This window comes from Lacerta agilis, chromosome 15 (genome assembly GCF_009819535.1).
Source record: "Lacerta agilis isolate rLacAgi1 chromosome 15, rLacAgi1.pri, whole genome shotgun sequence".
Taxonomy (NCBI): Eukaryota; Metazoa; Chordata; class Lepidosauria; order Squamata; family Lacertidae; genus Lacerta; species Lacerta agilis.
In genome coordinates, this window is record NC_046326.1 from 29,165,918 (window position 1) to 29,193,822 (window position 27,905).

At 45.5% G+C, this 27,905-nt stretch overlaps 1 protein-coding gene across 1 annotated transcript; it reads left to right on the top strand.

The window, feature by feature from the left end:
* The first annotated feature begins 1,763 nt into the window (after positions 1-1,763).
* Positions 1,764-27,495, top strand: LOC117060348 (myeloperoxidase-like). Its single transcript, XM_033172561.1, has 14 exons — positions 1,764-2,313; positions 3,295-3,549; positions 13,026-13,103; positions 13,753-13,849; positions 15,052-15,227; positions 15,607-15,730; positions 16,452-16,581; positions 17,491-17,694; positions 18,824-19,139; positions 19,604-19,764; positions 21,368-21,620; positions 22,170-22,340; positions 24,174-24,411; positions 26,644-27,495. Exons 1-14 carry the CDS (start codon positions 1,764-1,766, stop codon positions 26,840-26,842), a joined length of 2,952 nt encoding a protein of 983 aa, XP_033028452.1. The 3' UTR covers positions 26,843-27,495.
* Positions 27,496-27,905: the final 410 nt, after the last annotated feature.

A 27,905-nucleotide genomic window follows, 5' to 3' on the forward strand; every position in this document is an offset into this window, starting at 1 on the left:
GAACCTTGGAGACCTGGGTTCAAATCGCCACTCTTCTAAAACTGAGGAGGAATTTGCTAAAGAGGGGATGCTGCTGCTTGTTCGCTGCTTCCAGGGGAGGTTCTCCAGTGATTGGCAGTAGGTTTTAAAAAGCTTTGAGAATATAGTACATTTCCAGTCCCTATGGTTCTGAAGAAAGAGCAGATTTAATCCATCAACCTTTTATTGGCATCAAACAAACATACATACAAAACAGAAGCGGATTAATACTTTCACAGTGGCACAGACTATGTTAGAAGAGAAAAGAGACAAGACTCCGCTGACCACGATCACATCTCTGGGACTCCTGATAACTCAGGCGACTGCAGAATATTACGACGAGAAAAGAGCAAATGTAGGTATTGAGCTACCAATTTGGTAAGCTCCTGGTCCATCCCCGTTAGTAGGAAACGTAAGACTTCCCGCTCTGGTCTCCTTCTAGGGATACAGGGCTGGTCCAGGAATTGCTGGCGGAGATCGTCGTAAAGTTTGCAGTGAAAAACCATATGAACAAGGCTTTCCACCTGGTGGTCATCACATGGACCCTGGTCATCGCATGCAGAAGTGGGCTGTTCAAGATGGTGACGTGAAGAGCAGCCTCTACTTGCATTTTGTGGGAATACACTTCGTGGGTGCACCTGCACCTGCGGTCGTTTATGTTTGTTATTAATTATGCGCTATTTAATGTATCCCTCCACAAGAAAGTGAAAGTGAAAGGAGGATCCAGCAGGCGACTTGCCGCTGAGATCCCTCCGCCGGGACTTATTGGCTCCAAGTTCAAATTGGTTGATGGTCAGTTAATCTGCTTTCCGCCCTTTTCGGGGGCAGCAACAGTGTTCTGATTGGTAAAAGTATTGATCATGACGTTGCTTGTTCTTGTCAATAAAAGGCTGCGGCTCCCCGTGCTGGGGGGGAGTTAGGAGAGAAGATAAGAGAGATAGAACGAGAGATAACAAGAGACACGAGAACTAGCTAGCGTGGAAGACGGTGGAACGGACAAGCCCAGAGAGAAGGTTGCGTGGCAAGGTACAGAGAGAGCGAAACAGCCCACGCGGGTCAGCCAAAGCCGTCTTAAAAGAGACCATGGTCGTAGTCTTCATTTCATTTTAGTTTAAATTTTACCTTCTACCATCTTTTATTTGGCCGCCGTTTTGGCCATCTTTATTTTGGTGCTTTACTTTCCGGAACAACTTAAGAGGTCGTGGACGCCTGCAAATCCATCTACGAGGCATTCATTCATTCAACTCACTCATCCTTCAGATTCAGGCCGGCGGACAATCTACTTCACGGCACGGTGTGAGCTGGGCTCCGGAATTACCGTCCGTCCTGTCCGCAGGCTTGGCCGGTGCTCCGTGCAAGGGCGCACGTGAGGCGCTGGCCACCAGATCCCCCAGCAACTGGTATCCCGCGTGCAGTTGACTTTGTCCTGTGCGCGGGAGGCTCCAGCCAAAGAATCCCCGCAGCATTTGGTAATGCTTATCTTCTTTTTAAAAAGTTTTTAAAGTTCTTTTGAACTTTTTTTCCTTTTTAAGTTCTTCTCAACGTTTTTAAGAGCCTTAACGGCGTTTAAGAATTGTTTTTATTGTTTTATGGTTTTACTACTATAAATCAGCAAGTCAACGTTACAGATAAAGACTGCTAAAGAGTGAGTTGTTAAAGAGAACTATGCTCATTAATTATTGTGGCTTGCCATGATATGACTCTGTGGATTGAGGGATCCTCTCCCCCTCTTCGATTGTGCTGACATGAGGGGGAAGAAGCGCATTAGGCAGCATTCCAGTGAGGCCGTGGACACTGCCAAGAAACAGATAAAAATCAGTGATTTTTTGTCTAACAATGACCTGGCAGAGATCTGTAGCAACTTTCCTACTGCAAACAGTTTTGCTGCTCTAGCCTCTAGTGCTACTCACGAGGAGTCCGGCTGCATGGCGGGCAAGACACAGTCAGCCCCGAGTTCAAGAGTGGAGGCATACTCCTCTGAGCCAATTCAAACAACTTCACCTGAAATACCACAACCATCCGCCCAGTTTACTGCCGACCGAGGGATGATGGAACTGTTAACCTGCCAGTCCGGACTGATAACGCATACAATTACCAACCTGTACAAAAGGCTGGATGGTATTGAAAAGAAGCTTGAAGAAGTGCTTAGTCTGGCCAAACGCCCCTCCCCGCTTCTCCAGTTTGATAAGGCTTCTAACCCTGCTCCCCTTCGTTCAAGTTTGCAGGCCGACTCCGTTCAGCAAGAATGGTACCTGGACGAACAACCTCAAAATTTGAATTTACAACTCCAGCCTTGTAAGCTTGCTGTACTAGTGGGTAACCATCCCTTGAATTATAACAAACGGGTGGATAAACACTCAGTTGCCAACTCCCTGTCCCAACTGTTGGGGCATATTCTTCGTACATCTGAGATTGTGGATATTCTATGGCTGCCCACCGGGCCTTTCCTGAGGCGTATGGTTAACAACTTTAGAGCTAATCACCTACCCTGTTTCTCCTAAAATAAGACATAGTCATAAAATAAGCCATAGCAGGATTTCTATGCATTTGCGAAATATAAGCCGTTCCCCAAAAATAAGCCATACCCCGAAAATAAGCCAGTGACGTGGTACCTCCCATTAAAACAGCCTGGAGAGGCGTGGCTATGCAGCGTACCGATGCGACGCGGTTAAAATAAGACATCCCCTGAAAATAAGCCATACTGTGTTTTGTTAGGCGAAAAAATATATAAGACGGTGTCTTATTTTAGGAGAAACACGGTACCTGCAAGAATTTTAAAATTAAACAATTGCACAAGGAAATGGCATATTTCCTTTACAAGGGTGTTTACTAACCTAATCCGTAAACCGTTATTCATCAGTACAAGGGCCACCCGCACTGACGCTAGGCCAGACTGTCGTAGGAAACCAGTGAATGGGGAGCTGGAGCCGAGGCCCTCTCGCACGGACAAAGCTATTTCCCAACAGGATTCGGACAGCCCTGCATTGGATCCAAGTCTGCTTACAACTGATTTAATTGACTTTTTACACCCTCCCCTTAACTCTTTGGCCGCCTCACGGGATACGCCCACCACCGGTCCACCTAAGCAACATCGAAGTGAATAGCTCTCATCTTCATATGCCTCGATGCCAGAATTGGAGGCTTCAAGCCCAATACGAGGCCGTGAGCCGCAACACCTGTTAAACTCTAATCCTCTAATAGTTCCATCTCAAGATACAGTTGCTGATCTTCTACCTTTACAATCTATACTGTCTGGTGAAGTCTCTCCTATTAAAGCAAATGCCGAACACCCTGACACCTGCAACAGTGATATTGAGGACCCTCTCGGCCATATCAACTTGTTGGCCCTCCAATCCAAGCAACCACAGCTTTTCAGTGCCCAGCAACCCAAGGCCAGTTGGAATCCTTACACGGGGCAGAGTGAGGAAGACCCCCTGATTATCTTAGCAAAGGACTCCAGGGTCCACCGACCAACAATCGATGCCCCAGAGGTAGTGGAAGAAATACATCTGGAACCATCCGGGGCTTCAGGTGACAGCCATCCTTCCGATATACACCTAGATTGACTTGATGCCACGGCCGGGAACCTGGTGCAAAATCCTTCTCTGCAGTTGGTATCATGGAACGTGGCAGGGTGGTTTTCTAAGCTGTGCCTCCCTGAGTTCACAAAGTTAATAAGGGCATATGATATAGTTTGTTTACAAGAAACCTGGTCATTACATCATATTGAATTTCCAGGTTTTAATGCTTTTTCTGTTCCAGCAGCTAAAAGCCACAAGAAAGGTAGGCCCTCAGGTGGATTGCTAACCCTAGTGGCTCTCCATATAAAATGCGAACATATCCTGTCGACAAATGCTAGTTGTAAATTACTAGTAACAAAGATAGTGCTGGAGAACCAGGAAATGCTTTTGTTCAATGTGTATATCCCTCCCATTCCCACTATCACAGCCAAGAACCTACAATGGGATCTTTTTATGCATGTGCTTGAGAACCTGGACTTCATCAGCCCTGACTTACTTATTATTTTGACTGGAGACTTTAATGCCCGTTTAGGCCAAGAGTGGGAAGTGTATACAAGAGCAGATTTAAGCAGGAAACTTCCTTGTGCTATGTCCATGCTGCTCAGAATTCCCAACATGGACTGACCAAAATTCTCCAGCGCTTCGTCTTTCCCACGCTGCCAGGGAGTGAATCTGAGGCCTTCTGCATGCGAGGCAAGTGCTATACCATTGAGCAATGGTTGTCCTTCCCCAGATTCCTTGGTTTCTGTGTAGGCCAACATGACAACAAAGTTTGGTTGTGTAAAAGCAGGAACTGCAGGGGCCCGTGCAGCAAACCTCTTTGCTCTGTGAAACTCCTCCACCACCAATTTTTAATTATTTCCCCCGTTTTTCCTTCTGGCTCTGTTATAGCTTGCCTATTCTTTCTCCTGGCTAACTTTCTGTTCAGAAGGACAAATGAAAGGGTTGCATTTCAATGCTGAAGGACTGCTTCAAAGGGATGGTCCCTCTGGCATAACCCTATTCTTACATCTAAAAAAATGTTGTATAAACACAAGACAACTGAGAAACATTGACCTGCGAGCGCTCCAATTGGAGAACAGCCTTTACCAAAGGTGTCATGGGCTTTGAAGACACTCAAACTCGGGGCGAAAGGGAGAAACGTGCTAAGAGGAAGGCACGTTTGGCAAACCCTCACCGTGATAGACTCACATCCGGAAACCTATGTCCCCACTGTGGAAGGACGTGTGGATCCAGAATTGCCGTACACAGTCAAGGACTCACTGTTAAGACCGTGTTTATGGAAGACAATCTTACTCGGCTACGAGTAAAAACAAAATAAAAATTTCTTTCCAGTAGCACCTTAGAGACCAACTAAGTTTGTTCTTGGTATGAGCTTTCGTGTGCATGCACACTTCTTCAGATACACTGAAACAGAAGTCACCAGATCCTTAAATATAGTGAGGGAGCGGGGAGGGGTATTACTCAGAGGGTGGTGGGAATGGGTGATAAGCTGATAGGTGTGGAAAACCTGTTGACCACTCTTAACGGCTGCAATTAGTCTTGCAGGGAAAGGCAAGGGGTGAGATGGCTAAAGATAGCTTTGTCATGTATAATGAGATAAGAATCCAATGTCTTTGTTCAGACCAGGTTTCTCCATGGTTTTAAGTTTGGTGATTAGTTGCAATTCAGCCACTTCTCTTTCCAGTCTATTTCTTAAATTTCTTTGTATTAAGACAGCTACTTTGAGATCTTTTATAGAATGTCCTGGGAGATTGAAGCGTTCTCCTACTGGTTTCTCTGTCTTGTGATTCCTGATATCAGATTTATGTCCATTTAACCTTTGCCGTAGGGTTTGGCCTGTTTGTCCAATATAGAGAGCTGAAGGGCACTGTTGGCATTTGATTGCATACACAATGTTGGAAGATGAGCAATTAAATAGTCCTGAGATGGTATGGTTGATGTTGTTGGGGCCAGTAATGGTGTTGTCCGGGTTTATGTGGCAGCAAAGTTGGCATCTGGGTTTATTGCAAGCTCTGGTACCAGTGTCCATGTTGAGTCCTGTTGTATTATTGTGGGTGAGGAGCTGTTTGAGATTGGGTGGCTGTCTGTAGGCGATGAAGGGTCTTCCTCCCAGAGCTTGAGAAAGAGAACTGTCATTGTCTAGGAGAGGTTGTAGATCTCTGATGATGTGTTGTACTGTTTTAATTTGGGAGTTGTATGTGATTACTAGTGGTGTTCTGTTATTTTCTTTTTTGGGTCTGTCTTGCAGCAAGTTCTCTCTGGGTATCAGTCTGGCTCTGTTGATCTGTTGTTTAACTTCATCATGTGGATATTTTAGTTCTAAAAAGGTTTGCTGTAGATCTCTTAGGTGAGAGTCTCTGTCTGTAGAGTTGGAACAGATGCGGCTGTAACGTAGGGCCTGGCTATATACAATGGATTGTTTGGTATGTTTGGGATGGTAGCTAGAAGCATGTAGATATGTTTGTCGGTCAGTTAGTTTACGGTATAAGGTGGTGTCTATGTATCCATCCTGTATTTTTATAGTAGTGTCCAAAAAGTGTATTTCTTGCATAGATTGGTTCATTGTTAGGTTGATGGTGGGGTGAAAGTCATTGAATGTCTGGTGGAAGATGTCCAGGGTCTGTTGACCATGTGTCCAGATAATAAAAATATCGTCAATGTAACGCAGGTACAAGAGAGGTTTGAGTGGGTAGGAGTTTAGGAAACGTTGTTCTAAATCTGCCATGAAGATGTTGGCATACTGTGGGGCCATGCGGGTGCCCATTGCTGTGCCGCTGATCTGAAGGAACAGATCCTCACCAAATTTGAAGTTGTTGTGGGTAAGGACAAAATGGCAGAGTTTGGTAGCAAAGTCCGCTGTGGTTTTATCTGAAATGGTGTTCCTTATAGCTTGTAAACCATCGTTGTGTGGGATGTTGGTATACAGAGATTCCACATCCATAGTGACTAGAATAGTATTGTTAGGAAGGTTATTCAAAGATTGTATTTTTCTCAGAAAATCTGTGGTGTCACGTATGTAGCTGGGAGCACTGATGGCATATGGTTTCAGAACAGAGTCCATATAACCGGAAACCCCCACTGTAATGGTGCCAATACCTGAGATGATGGGGCGTCCTGGATTTCTTGGTTTGTGTATTTTGGGTAGAAGATAGAAAGTTCCTGGTCAAGGTTCTGCTGGTGTGTTCCTGAGGATCTGTTCTTGGATGTGTGGGGGTAGCTCCTTAACAATCTTGTTCAGTTCTTTTTTGTATTCTTCTGTGGGGTCTGAGTCCAATTTTATGTAAAAGGTGGTATTGGAAAGTTGTCTGTGAGCCTCCTGGATGTAATCAGTTTTGTTCATGATGACGACAGCTCCACCCTTGTCTGCCTCTTTAATTATAATGTCTGGGTTGTTCCTGAGATTATCTATGGCTCTCCTTTCAGCATGGTTTAGATTTTGTTGTAAGCGGTGGTGTTTTCTGGTCACATCCGTTTGGATTCTGCGGCGGAAGCAATCAATGTACAGATCTAGTGTAGTATTGCGTCCATCAGGAGGGGTCCACGTGGAGTCCGTTTTTATGTAACATTTTTTCGGTGGTGGTTGGTGGTCAATGTTCTGTTCATTAATGTGTTTGGAGGGTGGTGGATGTTCCCCAGTAGGTTGAGAGATGTTGTGTTGTGAAGATGTTGTTTGTTCTTTGTCTTGTTTTTGTGTGTGTTGGAAGTACTCCTTCAGGCGTAAACGGCGGAGAAATGCTTCCAAGTCCCCATAGAACTGAATCATGTGTGGGGATTTGGCAGGGCAGAATGATAGTCCACGTGAAAGGATTGATTCCTCAGCTGGGCTGAGTGTTTGCTGTGAGAGATTGACGATATTGTTGATCTTGTTGTTTTGATTGGTAGCCTGTAGGTTGGAAAGGTTAGAAAGTTTTTTTGTTTTTCTGTTTTTTCAGTAACTCCAGTTGAGAGTGGTAAATTGTTTGCTTTTCCTTGTGGAACTCCTGCCAAGCTGGGTGAATCCTAATAGAGTTCTCCAGTACAGAGAGTTCCTCCTTTATTATCTTCTGTTTGGAGTACAGAACGCCGATCAGATGTTTGAGCAGCTTCGAGTGATCGCCAAAGAAGAAAGAAGAGTTCTTAGTGGTATGAAAATATAACCTTATGCCTGGAAGCTGTACCTGAAAATCCCCTTCAGATGAACTTTGTTGATGCAATTTCCAGGCATAAAGCTATTGTTTAATTATGCAACGAGCAAAGGGCATTCCTAAGGAGACCAGCCCCTTGTTGATGTCCTTCAGCACACAAACAGCTTCTGTCTGCCTCATAATGGCCCATTCAGCCAGCTGTAACAGCCAGCGCCATTGTGGTCAATGAGTCAAGAAGCATAACAAACTATTCTGTAGAATGGGTGGGGAACATCTGCCACCATCCCATTTGGTAGACTCCAACTCCCATCATCCCTGACTATTGGTGATGCTATAATAAGTATCTAGTGCAAAACATGATGCTCTGCTCAACAGACCCAGAATCTGACCACCAGGGATCTTTTCGAAAGGGTATTAAGCAAATTTGTCATGGATATGTCTGTCAAGGTCTAGTAGCGCTGAGATCTTAATGGAAACTCCATATCCAGAGGCAGTCTACCGTTCGGTGCAGGATACAATAGAACAGGGGTGGAGAATGTAGCACCCTCCAGAAGTTGCTGGAAGGGTTATAGGGAGCTGTTACAACAGCTCCGCTGGCTATTGGTCTGTTTGTGGGCACAATTCAAATATTGGTCATGAAAACTTTATACAGCTTCGGCCCTGGCTATCTGAAGGACCCTATTCTCTCCTATGAACCTGCCCAGGCTCTGAGGTCCTTGAGGGAGGCCCTTCTCTCAATAGATAGATAGAGAGAGAGATTCTATTAGTTTAATTACTTTTTATCTATTATCTTTTATATGTTCTTAGCCTTCTGTATTTTATCAGTGTGGTTTTAATTTTTGTAAGCTGCTTTGATTCCTGAACTGAGAAAAAGGCAGGATTTACTACTACTGCTGCTGCTGCTGCTACTAATATATCTATCAACCCTTACCATTGGTCCTGCTGGCTGCTGAGCTGCTGGGAGCTGGCATCCATCAACATCTCCACCAGAAGACCACAGATGTCCCCCACGTCACCTGCCTAAGTTTGTCATAAGAGAATAACATTAAGGGTAGCCTTGGTATTGTGTTGCTCACCTTGGTTTAACGCAGAGGTTTTCAACCTTTTTGTGTCCACGACTCCCTTGACCAACTACATTCCTTCTGTGGCACCCCATGTGGGGCTTAGGAGCCCACTTATGCCACCCTTTTCCTGCAGAGCTGGCAGCCTCTCGCCCTTTTTCAAACACCCTCCCTTGTGGAGTGCTCCCTCGGCCTCCTCTCCCCACTCCTTGGAAGTCCTCTGGCCAGCTACTGCTGCTGCCAGCCCTGGTCTCTGAGCTGCCCCCCTCGCCCTAAAGAGAGATGCCTCCTCACACTGCCTCACAGGGGCCTGGGAAGAAGATGCCCCCAGCCTTAGTGGCCCAACAGAGACTGGCCAAAGGTGAACGTGAGACCAGGACCTTACATTGGGAGGCAGCAGCAGGTGCTGCTAGGCCTGCAAGGCGGAAAGGCTCCCCTTTAGCAGTGGGCACTCAGCTCCCAGGCAGGCCTTGCACAAACCAAGGACAAGAAAGGCCAGCACAGTGCCTGCCTGTCTAGCCTCCCACTTATCTGTCAATTCCCAACAGCAAAGGCTGGCAGACTGGCTGGCTGGGCTCTCTTGCCCGCTTGCTTACTCCAAAGCTGCCTCAGCTCCTGGCAACCAGAGGCACCATTTGCCTGCGGAACATGTAGCTAGGGCTGCTGCAACAAAGAGCTGTGCAAGCCTTTGGAGGCAGAAACATGAGAGGGCATCAAGAGGAGGGAGAGAAGGAAAGAGGGCCAGAGGCCAGAGTTGCCCACAGCACCCCTGACCACCATTCAATGCCATGGCACACTGCTTGAAAACCACTGGTTTAAAGAAACATTAACCTGTTCATTTTGTTTCCTCCTGATTTAATATTCCCTCATTGTGTGCTTTGTCTTAGTCACACCAAACAAGGCGAGAGGTGAAAAGCAAGAGTTCTTTTATAGAGTTTGACGAAGATGCTTCCTTATGGCTTGCTAACCAGTCCCAAAGAAGGCAATCGTGTTGGCACTCAAGACCTCTGGCCAGGAATACAGCGTAATAAAATCTTAGTCCTTCCTTCTGGCTAAGGCTGCAGATTTTAAGAACATAAGCAAAACTTATTACATTGGTACCTCAGGTTACAAACACCTCGGGTTACAGACTCTGCTAACCTGGAAGTAATACCTTGGGTTTAATACTGCACTGTGTGAAGAAGTCTTTCCTTTCATCTGTCCTGCATCTTTCACCATTCTGGATCACAGCAGAACAGCTTCTAAACTGGATCGGGACTAACTGACCAAGCTGTCTCAGAGGGTGCGTGAGACAGCAACATCTCCATTTATCAAAAACAAACATGTTCACGGATGCCACTGACATGGCGTGTCAGCCAGCATAGAGCTCTATGTACAGAGCAGAGCTTGTCAGGAGATTCCAGACTCTGGAACCGGGCCATGAAACATATTTGCCCAACAGACCTCTGCAAAAAAAGGGGGGGGGGTTATTGTTTCTACCTCACCCAAAACTCCCACCTTTGGTTTGTCTCGAAGCAAGGGAAAATCCAACAAGCAAGAAGCACACAGCCTTCCTGCTTCTAAAGTTTTGTGGGGAATTTAAATTTCCACTGTACCGTGTAAGTCAACAGCTGAACAGGAGCAGCTTCTCAGGGTCGTAAGTTCGAGGCTCAAATTGGGCAAAAGATTCCTGCATTGCAGGGGGTTAGACTAGATGACCCTCACGGTCCCTTCCAACTTTACAAGTCTATGATTCTATTAAACTTTTTAGAAGAACCACTTTAGAGGACCAGCCCTACCACTGGACACAAGGAGTCTGCTGCCTCAGGTGGCAGGGATTAGTTCTCACGGTGGCCAACCAAATGCCCCTAATGGGGAAACCACCCCCCTATTAGGGAGTACAAGAGCATTCTAATCTCCAGAAACTGGTATTCAGAAGCATAGCCTTCATGGCTAGTAGACATGGATAGCCTTCTCCATGAATTACTCTAATCCTCTTTTCAAACCATCCAAGTTGGTGGCCATCACTGCCTCCTGTGGGAATGAGTTCCATAAGTTAATAATGTGTTGTGAGAAAAAGAACGTTATTTTTCTCTGTCTTGAACCTTCTGACATTCAGCTTCATTGGGTGTCCACGACTTCCAGTGTCATGACATAGTGAATGGAGGAACGTTTTTATCCCCATCTCCCAAATGCCATGCATAATTGTATGGACTTTGTCTCCTCTTACTTGCCTTCTCTCTAAACTAAAAGTCCCAAATGCTGTAACCTGGAAAGGGTTGCCCTTTCATGAACCTTTTCCCAACTCTACAATAAGTGGCATAAATTTGCTTTAAATGTATGGTGTGGATGTGACCCAAGTCTGACTAGATTTGGTGGGATCCACTTTTGAGAAAACACACATCGCATCAACCTCTGTTTCTGGTCAATACAGGTGAAACTTGAAAAATTAGAATATTGTGGAAAGGTTCATTTCTTTCAGTAATTCAGCTTAAAAGGTGAAACTAATATATGAGATAGACTCATGACATGCAAAGCGAGATATGTCAAGCCTTTATTATAATTGTGATGATTATGGCGTACAGCTGATGAGAACCCCACATTCATAATTTCAACTTTGGGGTTCTCATCAGCTGTATGCCATAATCATCACAATTATAACAAACAAAGGCTTGACATATCTCGCTTTTCATGTCATGAGTCTATCTCATATATTAAACTCCAGTAGCTAATGAAAACAATTGCTTACATGAATGGACTTTTCCACGATATTCTAATTTTTCGAGTTTCACCTGTATTTTCAAAGTCTTTTCTGAGCACATCAATGGCCTGATGACTGATTCACAAAGGCAGTTTTTGTCCTCAGGTATAATGAGAAGCAAGGAGGTCAAACTGCCTTGTTTAAAGACAATTTTCTGTTGCGGGGTGGGGTGGGGAGCAGGGGAGAGTTTTACACTGAATATATCAGGATTGAGAAGAAATGCAATCCAGTTTGCATTCAAAGGCCAACCTACCTGATTTGCAGTTTTTGAAACAATCAACATGCTGACAGGCAAAATCTTCCTTTGAAACCTGCAGTCCTCCAAATTTTGCACATGCAGTTCTTTCCACCCAAGTAAGGTGTACAAAAAAATGCATATATTGTTCCTAAAATGCAGATATTACTGAAATACATACAAAATGCATTGCATAAGGTAAATATTGCTTTTCCTTTCTTTCTTTCTTTCTTTCTTTCTTTTGGCAGAATAGTCAAAACTGCATGCAAAGACAATGTGCATGAAAATTCTGCTGAATTTTCTCAAGGACTTCTTTTTAAAATAAACAAATCAGCAAAGTGATGTGGTAAAGTGGGAAACTGAATTCAAGAGAGCCAGTTACAGGTAGGTAGCCGTGTTGGTCTGCCATAGTCAAAACAAAATAAATAAATAAAAATCCTTCCAGTAGCACCATAGAGATCAACTAAGTTTGTTCTTGGTATGAGCTTTCATGTAAGTGAAATTAACAGATTTGCATATCCCTTGTGAGGAATGTAAGGCATGGTCTTTTCTGACATGCTTCCTTGCATTTTTTGAAGTGGGTTGGATCCCTCTTCTTCCTTAAGAGTAAACCACTGACTAATATTTATATAACCTTTCCCACCCCAGTGTCTCATAAATTTATCCCCCAGGAACAAGGAAGTAGGCCTCCTCTGTTCGATCCAGGAAGAATCTAGCAAATATTTCCTCTTGGCCTAAACCAACCTGAGGTTTGTGTGTGTGTGTGTGTGTGTGTGTGTGTGTGTGTGTGAGTGTGTGAGTGTTCCCTCATCCCGGTCCCATCAAGAACCTGCCCACACCTGATAAACAGAGAGTATAAAAGTACTTGGCATCTATCAAATCCCACAGCCAGGAGCTGAGCACAGCAGGTGAGGCTTAGCACTTTTTTCTTGCTGCTGAGGAAATGGCAATACCCAGCTTCCCATACATAGGAAATTAGCCATGTCCATTAATTTCAATGGGTCTACTCTGAGTAGGAGTAACACAGGCGACAAGCCTTGGTCCTATTTATTGCATTTATATTCCACCTTTTCCTCCAAGGAGCTCAAGGTGGTGTATATGGTTTCCCCTCTCCTCAATTAATCCTCACAACAACCCTGTGAGGTAGGTTAGGCAGAGTGCGGATTTGAACCCAAGTCCCAAGTCCTAGCCCTGCCGTCAAACCACTGCAACCACACTAGCTCTCTCCTTTGCCTCCATTGGAATGACTTTTGCGGGGTTTTGAAAGAACGTTTTTATTATTTCCCCTACTCAAAATCCACTCGTTCCTCTTTTATTTTGCAGAGATGAAGCGAGCCCTTACTCTCCTGAGCCTCTTAGTGGCCATTGGATTCCTGCCAGCATCCGAATCTTTCTCAGAAGGTAACACAACAAATCCTGTGACGCTTCCAAGGGTGGGAATTTTTCTGGAGGGAAGCTGGAAAAGGAATGTAATCAAATAATTATTTTCCTTTATTTTAATTTCTCAATACCTATGTACTCCATGATTGCTCACAGCGGCTCACAAAAAGAGTTTTTATAAGTATGTGCATGAAACTCATTTCTAGGGAGTTGCCTTTGATTTTTCATATAATCACAGAATTGTAGCTTTGGAAAGAACCCAAATCTGAAATCTGTCAAAACCTGGTATGTGAATAGGAACCAACCTCCAAGTGGGCACCTCAGTTTTAAGGCCTACAAATAGCCACTCGCCTTTGATGAGCTGAGAGTATTTTCAAGGTGACCAGGAAAGGAGATTTTTATTTTATTTTTTATGTTTGGTCCTGCGGAACAGGCTCTCACAGTGTGGCACAAATGATTTGACATACACATTTGTGGGAAGGCTGGGCTGGTGAAAAATGCCAGGTGGTGGTGATTTTTTTTTTTTTTTTGTAAACTACAGTAATTGGCCAAGATTGTCCTGGATAGTCGCTGCATTGTGCCATCCATGTACCTTGCTGGTGAAATTTGATTGCCCTGGTTTGGACTTAGGGGCCCTTTGAGCTGATGTTTTTGGCTCTCTCTTTTAAAGCACTGGCCTCTGAGAAATTGACTGGTCCTGACATTTTATTCAGCATCAACACAGCCAAGCGGTTGGTGGATCAAGCATACAAGTTGTACCGGGAGAGGTGAGCTTCCTTTGTGTAAATCTGCATTAAATCCTCCCTCCCCTTTCAGTCATCATTAGTAGAGTATGCCCCTAGAGTATATAAGTACATAAAGGTAAAGGGTAAAGGGACCCCTCACCGTCAGGTCCAGTCGTGTCTGACTCTAGGGTTGCGGCGCTCATCTCGCTCTATAGGCCGAGGGAGCCAGCGTTTGTCCACAGACAGCTTCCGGGTCATGTGGCCAGCATGACAAAGCCACTTTCTGGCGAACCAGAGCAGCGCATGGAAACGCTGTTTACCTTCCCGCCGGAGCGGTCCCTATTTATCTACTTGCACTTTGACGTGCTTTTGAACTGCTAGGTAGGCAGGAGCTGGGACCGAGAAACGGGAGCTGTGGCAGGGATTCGAACCGCCGACCTTCTGATCAGCAAGCCCTAGACTCTGTGGTTTAACCCACAGCGCCACCTGGGTCCCTTTATAAGTACATAAGTACATACAATTAATCCAATAAATGTAAAATTATTAACAAGACATTATGATTTTTATGAATGGATCCCAAATATCATTGTATTTATCCATGCACAATCTGTGTCTAAAAGCAATCCGTTCATATATTGTTGGAGTTGACATAACTTCATTATCAACAAATAATTTTAGAAAGAGCATACAGTGGTACCTCAGTTTTCGAATTTCTCCGTTGACGAACATTTCGGTTCACGAATGCCGTAAACCCAGATTTTAATGCTTCGGTTTTCGAACATGCCTTGGAAGTTGAACACGCCACACGGCTTCCGCTGAGTGCAAGAACCTGAGGTCTAGCTGTCGGCTGCAGAGTTTTCGGTTTTCGAGCATTTCAGAACTCGACTGGCCTTCTGGAATGGATTACGTTCGAAAACCAAGGTACCCCTGTAGTTTAAAAAATAAAACTGAAGGGAGCAAAAGAGCAACAGCAACCCAGCGAGGAAGGGTCAGTGCATAAACTTGCCAGTTGCTGGAAACCACAAGAGAGGAGGGTGCTCTTGAGCTTGCATCCTGCTAGTGGGTTTCTGGGTGGCCACTGTGAGAACAGGATGCTGGACTAGTTGGGCTATTGGCCTGATCCAGCAGAGTTCTTTTAGGTTCTTAGGTTCGCCATTAGGAAGGCTTGCTGTGACGCTTCTGAGCACTTTCTACTAAGGTCCCCCGTCTCCCTGCTGCCATCTCCTCCGTGCTTCTCTTTCCAGAGCGAAGGAGAACTTGAGAAAGCCCCACCTCACCCCCTCTGATTTCCTGAGAAATTTAAAGGAACCGGTGGCGGGGACCAGGACTGCAATCCGGGCGGCAAGTTACATGGAAACGGCGTTGGATCTCCTGAGGAAGAAACTGCAGAAGGTCTGGCACCGTCAGTTCAACATCACAGGTATCGTGAATCGCCGGGCGAAAGCTTTAGCACAGTGGTGGTGGTGAACTTTCAGCCTGAGAGGCAGGTTTAGCCAAGCCACACCCACTTTACCCGAGGCAGGTAAAAGCTGGCCAAAAGTGGGGTTTGAAGGCACTTCTGCTCAGCTGATGGTCAGTGCCTGCAAACAGCTGACTCTTTGCATGTGCAGCTTGATTTCAAACCACGCCAGTAAATGATGCCCTTGTGATGTCAGGTGATTGACAAGTGGGCAGCCTTACCTCTCAAACTTGGTGCAGGGGGTGGGGTGGGTTAGACTGCTGGAGGTAGATTCCCATTGAAATTTGCTTCTGAGACGAAAGCCATTGCTTTTCTCCCCCTGATCGGATATCTTGTTTAGATGTGCTAAGCATCAAGCAGAAAGATATGATCACCAGAGCCACTGGCTGTGACTATATGATCCGCCCAGTCCGGTGCCCACGAAACAGCCCTTATCGGACCATCACAGGAGAATGCAACAATTGGTAAGGGGGAGCTGGCTGGAGAAGGGTTTTATTTGGGGCGGGGGGGGGGCGGGTGCAGGCGGGTCAAAGGTTCTCCCTCCTCTGAGGGGAAAAAGGGCCAAAGGAAGGCGTTGAAGGAAATTAGAAAAAGGACTCCAAAATGATCAAGGGCATGCAGTGGCTTCCTTATGAAGAAAGGTTGTGGTGTTTGGGATTTATTAGTTTAGGGAAAAGGCAAGTAAGACATGGTAGGAGTTCATAAAATCATGTGTGGCATGGAGACAGCAGACAGAAGAAAGATTTTCTCCCTCCCTCATAATACTAGAACTCACAGCCCTTCCGTAAATATGACTGTTGAAGGATTTTATTTTATCTGTCCTGAATCTCCCAACATCCAGCTTCATTGGAAGTCCATGATTTCTAGTGTCACGAGAGATGGCAAAATGCTTTCCTCTCCCCACTTTCCCCATGCAGACCCTCATCTCTCAGAGCAGGCGTTTAAATATGTCTCTTGATACTTTCTTAACTGCCCAGAACTTTGCTGCTATGCCACATTTAGAGGCTGACAGAAATCTGGTGCGTGGCTAAGTTCTGGCCTGCACGTGATTTGGAGGAGTGCGGATCAGTTCACCTTGCACTGGGGTTTGAAAAGGTTAATCCCTCAAAGCATGCCGGCCTCCAGAAGAGCCTTCGCGCATGGGGCAGAGTTCCAAACTAATGCGCTTCTCCCCCCCCCCCCCAGGAAGCACCCTCATTTTGGTATGTCTAACCATGGCTATGCCCGCTGGCTCCCAGCAGAGTATGAGGATGCTGTGTCTCTTCCCAAGGGTCTCATCCAGGGCCAGCTTTATAATGGACACCCTCTCCCACTGGTAAGAGCTGGAGAAGTCATCTGGGATCCTGGGACAAATTGTGGAGAAACAGTCATGTTGGGGGTGGATTCGGAGAGGCGGCTGAGGTGGTGGACCAATCGTTCAGGGTTTCTGGGGGGACAACATGGTGTCTGTCACCACATGGACAACCCCTATAGGAGGAAATTGCTCTCATTTGATACAGCAAATCCCTGCACACTCACCGAAATGAGATATTCTGCTTCTAGGCAATTTGAAGTTTGAGCCAATCACTTTTTAAAAAATAAATAAATACAGCTTTCATTGATTTATCATAAACATATCTATGAACTAAGACATAACCATACAGACCATAACAAAAACCATACACAGGACATATTCCGTATAAAAAACAAATGACTGAGGCGCAGCTTTTAAGATCAGTCTATATAGTCCAACCACAAAGAGGAGTGAGTCATGGGAGGAGTGCGTGTACAACTCTCCTTATCTATATAATAAGAAAATGGGGACCAGTCTGTGTCAAAACTGTCTGATTTGGCTTCACCCCAGACGACGCATCGATGTCTGGCCAGGCATTCAGATAAAGCAATGGAATTGCATAGGAATTTTTGTTGCTTTCCCGTATTGGGCTATTACCAATATGGCTTCTAATAGTAACTAGTTTTTTAGAAATTGAATTCTGTCCCCACTATACAATGGCCCAAAAGTCTTATTCACGTGCACTACAAACCCTCCAGTGCACTTCTTGGCAGTGGCATGAATGGCAGAGTGCTGCCACATGTTGGTGGATCTGTGTTGTTGTTGCTTGCACATTGCTTACAGTTCCTCTTCTGGCTCCCCCTGTTGGAGCCAGAGCACTTAGCATTGAGGCTATGCAAATTGAACACTCTGCATCATTTCCTCCGGTGACCCTTGGGTGCTCCACCATAGGTGCGGCAGGTATCCAACAAGATCATCGCCACCTCCAACGAGAAGATCACGGACGACCAGGAGCGCTCGCTGGCGTTCATGCACTGGGGCCAGTGGGTCGACCATGACATGGACTTTGCCCCCATGACTGAAACCAGCATCCAAAACCAGGATGTCCACTGCGACACCAGCTGCAACTATGCGCCCCCCTGCTTCCCGATTAAGGTAATGGAAAATTCAGTGTTAAGAGATTCTTGGGGTGAGACAGGTGTATGTGTTTTGCAGGGGTGGGATGGAGTCAGGTCTTTTGCAGGCCCTCTGTCCCCTTTGAACTATTAGTTCCCAGCAGCCTTTGACAACATGGCACATTCCAGGTGTGTAGGACTACAACTCCCATCAGCCATGTCACCTGTGATCCAAGGAGCCCCAGCATTGTACAGGCATTCTGGCTGATGGGAGCTGCAGTCTGAAATATCCGGGTTACCACGTAGCTCCTGACACATAGCAAAGTGCACATCGCAAATGTTGGAAGGTTCAGGACAGATAGGGAAAAGTCCTTCTTCATGCAGCGTGGTGGTTAAACTGCGGAACTCGATCCCACATGAGACAGTGATGGCCATCAAATTGGATGGGTTTAAAGGAGGATTTCACAAATTCATGGAGGGAGAGGGCTATTGATGGCAACTAGCCGTGATGGTGATGCTCTGCCTACAAAGTTGGAGACATTAATGCTTCTGTATACCAGTTGCTAGAAACCACAGGAAGGGAGAGTGCTGCTGTTGTGCTCAAATCCTGCTTGTGGCCTTCCCTTGGGGGCATCTGGTTGGCCACTGTGAGAACAGGATGCTGGATTAGATGGGCTATTGGCCTGACCCAGCAGCTTCTTCTTGTGCTCTTACATGTTCTTAACTGGTGTTTCCAAGAGTGGCCCACAAACTGCATTTGCCCACTAGCAGGTTTGTGCCAGGGGGCTGAGTAGGCTGAGTTTTTTTAAATATCTAGCAGAGCCCATGGGGAGAGGAGAAATGTGCCGCTGTTTGCATGGGAGGAACAGTTCCCTGGTCATCATATTGGCCAAAGCCTGTAACATCACCTCCCACAATAGTTGGATCGGTGGTAACATTTTCTTTAAAAAAAACAACAACAACTTGTTGGGAGTGTGATTATTTTTCTTTCTTTCTTCTGGAAACTAAAAAACAAAACAAAACTTGGGCCAGTCACTGCCCCTGCACCTAACCTCCCTCACAGGGTTGTTGTGGGGATTAATGAAGAGGGGAGAACCATGACTTGAGCTTCTTGGAGATATAGGTGCAATAAATGAAAAACAAACAAATTGTGGGATTGTTTTCTTCAGATTCCACCTGGAGACCCGCGGATTACAAAGCCAGGCGTCTGCATGCCTTTCATCCGGACCACCTCTGTTTGCAACCCCACAACGTTCATCCGCGAACAGCTCAATGCTATCACGTCCTTTCTGGATGCCAGCATGGTGTATGGGAGTGAGGAGCCTTTGGCAAGAAGCCTCCGGAACCAAAGCAACTCTCTGGGTTTAATGGCGCTCAACCAGAACTTTACAGACGCTGGTCTGGGCCTCCTTCCTTTCGAGAGCAATTCAAACAGCCTCTGCCTCTACACAAACAGAACTGCCAACATCCCATGTTTCAACGCAGGTATGTCTTTCCACCCGGGCATGGTCAGCTGCCGCCAGACCGTGTAAACAGTAGTACTCTAGGTGACCAACGATAAGGTAACTTCCTATGATTTGATGGATCTGGGCATCAAGTGTTAGGCCAAATGCACACCATATGTTTAAAGCAATACGATGCCACTTCAAACAGTCATGGATTTCCTTCCTCCCCCAAAGGATCCTGGGAAGTGTAGTTTATTAAGGGTGCTGAGAGTTGTTAGGAGACCCCTATTCCCTTGCCAGAGCTGTAATTCCCAGGGTTTCCTGTGAAGAGGGATTGATTATTGACTCTGCCTGTCATTGGCTCTGGCGCCACCTGCTGTTGGGCTCCCTGCCTTCTGCCCTACCAGTCTCCATGTGGCTCTTCACACAGCAATAAAAGAGTGTTAATTCATTTTCTAGCTTAATCCGCTTGGAATTAGAGGGATGGTTTCTTTAATTTTGCAGGGGATAAACGTGTCACTGAAAATCTGGGGCTGTCAGCTCTCCACACCCTCTTTGTCCGGGAGCATAACCGACTGGCCAGGGAGCTGAAGGCGCTGAACCCCCACTGGGATGGGGAAAAGATCTATCAGGAAGCTCGGAAGATTATTGGGGCAGTGAATCAGGTATGGTGACAAATGAGCTCTTCCTTCCGGCTTCATTCAAAAAAGAGTTTCACTCTTGCTTCATTCATGCCTTCAGGGAAGGTATAAGGGAGGAATTTAATTCAGCTCACATTTAGAGACAAACTCACAGAATTTGCACTTTCTGCAATAATGTTCAAACCAAATTCTTTGCATTTCTCCAAATTTCACAGTGCAGTTCTCCAGCCAAGTGATGGGTACAGAAATGCATATTTTGGGGTTAAAGTGTGCATTAAAAGGTAAATATTGGAGAAAATAACAAAAAAGTCAACTCATCGGGAAACCAAGAGTACCCTGAGAAGAATTGGAAAACCCATGACCTTGAAGAAGCCAACGGCTGTAGAAAAAGGCACTGTCCCTTTAACTGCCAAGAAGGCGGGACCTCCAGGCACTTAGGGGGCATGGCCTCTAGCCAGTGACTACCTGTCCGGGCTATAAAACTCGGCCAGTTTCTCCAGGACAGGGGTCAGTAACCTTTTTCAGCTGTGGGCCGGTCCACCGTCCCTCAGACCATGTGGTGGGCCAGACTATATTTTGAAAAAAATTCCTATGCCCCACAAATAACCCTGAGATGCATTTTAAATAAAAGGACACATTCTACTCATGTAAAAACACGCTGATTACCGGACCGTCCATGGGCCGAATTGAGAAGGCAATTGGGCCGCATCCGGCCCATGGGCCTTAGGTTGCCTACCCCTGCTCCAGGACCTTTGCTGAGACAACTTGGATGCCTGGGCTTAGCAGTGCTGTCCATGGTGCTGAACCTCCACCCCAGTCGCTCTCCAAGGTCCTGAGCTGTTTGGAGGAAAGGGCTGGGTGTACAGTACGGTCGCATCTTAACATGAAAGTTCGGTTTCACGGCTTCTGCATATACACGAAAATCGCATTTTCCCAAACACCCCTCATGGCTAGCAGGTGAGGGGGAGAGAGAAAGAATCCCTTGTGCTTTCAGATCCTGTGTGCCAAGCGGGCCTTACCCAGCAAGTGAGTCAGAGAGCTTAAAAGCTCTTCGAGTAACACAAACAGACCCATTGCGAAAAGCTCTCTGCCTTGCCTGGATTGAACTTGGATGATTTCAACCAGCCTGCCTTCAACCACATTGGGTTGAAATAGCACATTGGGTTGAAATAGCACAAGTTAAATGTGTGTAAGATGCGGCTGTACTGCATATGTAAAAATCATGCCTGAGATGTAACTCCAGTTGCTCATATGATTCCCATATTAGCCTGACCTCGGTTGTCTTCCCTCGTGTAAGCTCCTGGAGGTCAGAGACTCTATTTGTTTTCTTTCAAACTTTGTAAAGTGGCCACTAAACATCCATAGCCCACACACTTGCACACACACACACATTGTGTTCATTTGTATACAATTTTAATAAATAAAATTAATAAAAAATATTAATGCTTGTGAAAACTTAAAGCTGGGCAGAAGCTATGTCTTAATTAGAGGACAATTTGCACTCTGGGAGGCTAGGGTGGTTTGATTAATTGTTGTTATTTTGTAACTATTGTTTAAGTTTGAAATCAATAAAACATATTCAAAAAACCAAAAAATAACAGTGGAGTCTTTCCCGGTTTGGTTGCAGGTGATCACCTTCAGAGACTACCTGCCCCTTGTCTTGGGCAATGAGATGAACAAGCAGTTGCCTTTGTACAGAGGCTACAATGACTCTGAGGACCCCACTGTGTCAAACGTGTTCTCCCTGGCCTTCCGGTTTGGACACGGTTCTGTTCCCCCGTTTGTGCCACGCCTGGACCAGAACTTCAAGCCCCTTGTCCCATATTCCAATGTCCTTCTTCATCTCACCTTCTCTGCTTCATGGAGAATCATAATGGAAGGTAATGCTTTTGTTCCTTGTCCTGTGGGGTTCTTGGGCTGTTTGGGAAGCAGAAATCTCCTGGGAACAAAGTAAGGGCAAACAGGGGTCGCAGCACAGCCTAAAAGACCAAGGGTGGGCTTTTATGAAGAACTTTCTATATAAAGTTGCTCCAAGCTGGAAAGTGTGCAGAAGAGGGCAGACAAGATGATGATGGTTCTGGAAACCAAGCCTTGTGTGGAGCAAGTTGAGGGAGTTGGGTCTATTTAGCCTGGAAAAGAGAAGACTGAGAGGAGATATGATAGCCATCTTCAAATATCTGAAGGGCTGTTGCATGGAAGATGGAGCAAGCTTGTTTTCTGCTGCTCCAGAGGGGACCAATGGAGTCAAATTGCGAAAAGGATATTCCGATGAAACATTAGAAACAAGTTTCTGATGGTAAGAGCTGTTTGACGATTTTGAAGGTGGAAAAACCGTCCCCTTTCCATTAAAAAATAAAAATAAAAGGACACCCTAAACCTTGGGTTGAGTGTTCCTTGTCTTCAGGGCCACCACTACCTTTCTCTTCCAGGTGGCATTGATCCTCTTCTCCGCGGTCTCCTGGCCGACCCTTCCAAGCTGATGAAGCAGAACCAGATGATGGTGGAGGAGCTCCAGGAGCGACTCTTTGAGCAGATTGAGCTCATCGGCCTTGATCTCGCATCCCTGAACCTCCAGCGGGGGAGAGACCATGGCCTGCCAGGTAGGTGAGCCTGTCCTGAAGTTTTGGACCTTGTCTGTGGTTTCTTGTGCTAAACAGTGAGTGAGGAGATTCAGGGTGGTTTTGTGAGGAGGAGAGTCAACAGGAGACTTAGGATTGCAATGTCTTTACAGAGACAGGAGTTGGGTGAGTCCTGAGAAACCCGAGGGCTTTCTGTTAGGTATAACTGGACCGAAGGAATTGTTTAATTTGTTTGTGTATGCTATGATGGGGGCAAGAATAGTCCACACACACAAATGGAAAGAAGAGGAAGTGCCAATGAAAGAAGAATGAAGATGATGGAATATGATGAGATGGCTAGACTAGCTGTGATGATTAAAGAACAAAATGAATAATGAATTTTTTTTATTGAAGAATGGAAGTATTTTGTAGCATATTTGGAAAAAAAAACACCCTCATGGTAATGTAAAAATGTATGCAGGATTTGAAGTACAGCAGCAGATAAGAAGTGGTAGTTTAATAATTTATAATCAGCATACCATATTTTTCCATGTATAAGACGACCTTTTTTCCTGATTTTTTGTGTGATAAATTGAGGGTCGTCTTATACACAGGTTAATATGCTAAGCAAGCGAGGGCTGGTGCAGGGAAATGTCGGAGAGGAGGCTGCTTACCCGCTTTTCCCAGCTTAGGAAGAGTATTTGGTGAGTGCCAGTATGCAGTGTATTACGGCACCAGTTCCGTAGGCCAGAATGGGGGATCTTCGAAAAGCTGCTCAACAGCTCAGTGAACTTACAAAAGAAGCTCAACAACTGTTGAGGGCTCTGAAAAATAGGGGTGGATGGGAAGTCAGTGGATATGAGATATATGTTCTGATGTTTGTTTAAAAGAATTTGTAAAATCTGAAAAGCTAATTTTTTAAAAGTTTTTTAAAAAAGTTGTTGAGTAGGCTGAAAGTTGAGCAGGTTGGGGAAAAAATAGCCTAAGATGTCCAAATCCATTAGCACATTTGAAGAAATAATGCCTTTGAAGTGTTTAAAAAACCCCATTAATATGAAGCACATTTCCATTGCAAATGTATTATACAATCTGGGGAAATCCTTGATCTCCAAATATAATTCATTCGTATTAGCGATCTCAGCAATTTATACACTTTTGCTGAACGATTCTAAGACAGATGCTTGATAAATGCATTCTAGCTTCAGAACAATCACCATACCGTTTGGTGTAAAAAAAACTCGGTTCCCTTCGGTGGGTTGCACTGTGCCATGCTGTGGTCAATCACAAATACTTCCTTGTAGCAATACTGTCAGTACTGCGGAAGAACGGAAGAACGTTTGACCACCTTTCCATGACAACAGTGCACTGGTCCTCAACAGGTGGCTCAGGACTGGAGGTCCAATCTCAGGATGGTCCTCGCAGAGATGCTACTGCTGTTTTGTTTTGTGAAGGGAAGCAGCCCTCCTCCTGTTTGAAATTGGAACATACGCTGCTGAAAAGCTGTTCCTCCTTCAATTATTTGTCTGGTGGCAGTGGTTGAGGAGGAGGGCAGGCTGGCAGGCAAAGGCCCTGCCTGAGGCAAGGAGGTGCCACAGCAGCTGAGAGGAAAGGGTTGGGGGCGGATCACGACATGGCATGATTCGCTCCCTGTCCCCATCCTCTCCCTGCTCAATAGTCAGTGCAGACAATACTGAGCTGGATGAAGCATGGGTCATATTTTTTGGAAGGCCCATGTTCCCAAGGAAGGCAATTCTTCTGAAATCCCCCCTTCTTTACCCCAGCCCACTCTTACTCCCATGGCACTTGGCTGCTCTGCTTCCCATTAATCCATACTCCAGCCAGACTGACAATCCTTCCCTGTTCTGCTTCCACCAGGGTACAATGCCTGGAGGCGGTTCTGCGGCCTCTCTGAGCCCCGCGACGAGGCTGAGCTCGCTGCTGTGATGGGCAATCCCCAGCTGGCAAAGAAGTTTATCGACCTTTACGGGACACCAGAGAACATTGACATCTGGATCGGGGCCATGGCTGAACCCTTCGTGCCCTATGGGAGGGTCGGGCCCCTCCTGGCGTGCCTCATTGGGACCCAGTTCCGGAAAACCCGGGATGGAGACAGGTGAGCTGCTTGCCCTCTGAGGCTCTCATTTCTCTTTGTGACAACTTTGTGACAGAGTTTGGGGCATAATTAGAACCCAGGTTCCCTTATTAGGGAAGGGAATCTGCGAGGAGCAAGGAGGATGGTGGCCATTTTCTTGCGGGGTGCAGTGTGCCATTCTAAGAGTGCTGCAATCGACACAAGATAATATCACCAAGGCAACTATCTGTAAACAAACAATAAATGTCCCTAAAAATGGCAAAAGTAGTTTCTTCCCCAAGTAGTTTTTTCCTTAAACAATAGCAAACACAGTAAATAAAGAGTCCCCGTGTGATATTCCAATAGTTCAGTGCTCGGACGTCATTCTAGTAATCTGATGTTTCGTTGCTAAAAATGGCAAAAGTAGTTTCTTTCCCAAATAGTTTTAATCTTAAATAATAGCAAATGCAGTAAATAAAGAGTTTGCTTGTAATATATCAGTGGTTCAGTGCTCATTTATTATCTCCAAACTAGATTTTATCTTGAACAATTGCAAATGCAGTAACAAAGAGTCCACTTGTGATATACCAATGGTTCAGTGCTTGGACGTCAATCCAGTAATCCTATGTTTCGTCACTAAAGAGCCTAGTCATCGAGCTTTGTAGTAAATAATATACAAGAGAAGACAGTATGTAAACAACTTAAAGCAGGGATATATCTGTCCCCATCTTCATGTTTCCATCGGGAGGAACATAGAAAGAGGACAATGTCCTTCCATTTGTTAAACATGGTTTAGTTTTTATTACTGCGTTTGCAATTCTTCAAGATAAAAGCTATTTTGGAAAGAGAAGAAAGGAGCACTGAACCACTGATACATTACAGGTGAGCTCTTTATTTACTGTGTTTGTTTCAGGGACTAGATTGAGGGGGACAAGACCCCCCCTTCTCTCGAAGCTTCCAGAGAAGAGGAAGGCAGTATTGAATTACAGCAGTGGTTTGAGGAAGGGCACAGCTCAGAGACAGGCGAACAGAAGATTTGGGAGGTGTTGGGAGAAGAGAAGGGGGAGACAGAGGCAGAGCAGCCAGCTGACACATTATCACTGGAGAACATTTCTGGTCCCCCTTCTCCCAGAACCTGCCATTCATTGAGTGCAAGAGCAAAGGTCTCAGAGACAATTAGCCCTTGGCGGCCACCGTAAGTGGAAGTGCTGTTGTTAGGAAGGGAGCAGTGAGGAGTACAGTTGGAGCAACGCCATTAACAGGAGATCGACTGCATTCCTTTGTCTCTCACTGTGATGAATAAACTAATTAGTAAGAACTCTTCTTTGTTTTTCTCTGCTTCTTGCTGCCACCGTTGGAGGGATAGAATCCCCCAAAGCCTGACAGTTTGCTATTGTTTAAGATAAAAACTATTTGGGAAAGAAACTACTTTTGCCATTTTTATGGGCGTTTATTGTTTGTTTACAGATAGTTGCCTTGGCGATATTATCCTGTGTCGATTGCAGAAGTCATTGTATCACCACCCTGTTCATTGTTTCATTCTGGGAGTGCTGGCATTGTTGGTACTTGACAAGGGCCCTCTATTGATCCCCAGAAACCCCCCAACTCTGTTCCTCCTTAGGTCGCAGCATAAGGCAGCTTCTTATCAACCCTATCTACTTCAGTGTTTACTACAGTGACCGATAGCAATGCTCCCATCAGCCCCAGCATCGTACAGCCACCCTAGCTGGGGCTGATGGGAGTTGGAGTCCAGCAGCATCAGGAGGGCACCAAGATGGCAAAGGATTATCTAAGCATCTGGCTGGCTGATGCAGGAAACCAGGTGTGAGACAAATGGGGCCTTTGGGCTCTTCTGGGGATCACAGATAACGTTAGTGAAAACAATAAAAAATACCAGAATTCAAAAAAGGTAGCAGGTGCATGGAAAGATTTCAAGGATTTTAAGTAAATGCGCAATTAATTGTTACTGTTCTGAACTTTGTTGTGTTATTATCTTATTTACAGTGGGTCACACAAACTATTATGAATAACGACTTTTATAGGGTAGGGGCGCTTGGGGGTGAACTTATGGAATCAAGTGGGAAGTGATCCCCAAAAGTTTGGGAACTGCTGGTTTAAAGGATAAAACTCTGGAAGCGTTTGCTCAAATGAAACTGTCTTCTAGCATTGCTCAGGTTAGAATACAGCCCTTGTTACCAATTAGATGGGGTTTGACTTCCCAGGACAAATGCCAATCAACCTCTTCCTCTGCCCCTTCCTCCTTGCTTGTTGCAGATTCTGGTGGGAGAACCCTGGGGTGTTCACCCCCCGGCAGCGGCGGGTTCTGAGCGGCGCCTCGCTCTCCCGCATCATTTGTGACAACACCCACATCCAGGAGGTGCCCCACGATGTTTTCAAGATGAACCACTACCCGAGCGGTTTCGTGAACTGCCGCAAAATTGGAGGACTGGATTTGTCTGCTTGGAAAGAATAGACGGGCAGCAACCGAGAAAGTTTTGGGGGGATAGGTTGAGACATTGCAAACCTGCCAGAATGCCAGAAAGTAAATGTGTGCTGGGACTCAACCCTGCAGCTTTCACAACCACTCCAGAATGCATAGTGACCACCTTCGTGTCACGGAGTGATGAAAACTGACCCGTCTCCTGAGCGAGACTCCCAATTGGGTTGGAGTTCAGATTCTCTTGTTTTGGGATTTAAAACCAGCATGCCCTTGTAGATAGTGAATGATAGCATTGTTCAGTTGGCAGGGACCCCAAGGCTCATCCAATCCAACCCCTTGCAATGTCGGACTGACAGCTTGAAGCACCCCTGGCAGATGGCCATCCAACCTGTTTAAAAAGCTGCAGTGAAGGACCTTTGAAGTCCACTGCCACAAACTCTCAAAATGCCTCTTTGCCATCCCTGGGCTAAAAACCTGGGATTAATCTCTGCCATTCATATTTCCTGACATTCTGGGAAGGTGGTTTGGGCTCTGGGATGAGGGAAGGTCAGTTTGAGGTGGCTATTTGGGGTAGATTGGGGCTAAATCCAGCAACGACCATCCAAGGATTTGTGACACTCACATTTGCCCTTGGGATGTGAAAACTGCACAACCAGCCAGATATTTTAATTATTTTTTTCTGATGGGAAGCAAAAGTGGATGTGTTTCCGCTCCCCCCCCCCAAAAAAAAGGCCAGCATCCACAGTAGGGAAAGCAAAATGTCACAAAACAGCAAGGTGGGGTTTTTTTGTTTTTTGTTTTGGTTCTTTAGAGTTCTTGACTAGGCAGAACTCAGAATCTGAACGTTTGCTCGCCCTTTTGCAACATTGTTGTTTGGCCTAGTAAATTATTGCCCTGCTGTGGATTTTCTGATGGAATAATTCATTCATCCGACTTTCAAATTCGCTCTTTTCTCTTTCCTTTCCATATTGTCACATCAAAAGCAATGTGCAACACATATTCTGATTTCATTTCAGTGATTGTAATGGCACTGACTGGGAGATGTATTTATTTTTTAATGCTGGAGTTGTGAGACTTACTTGATCAGTACTACTAC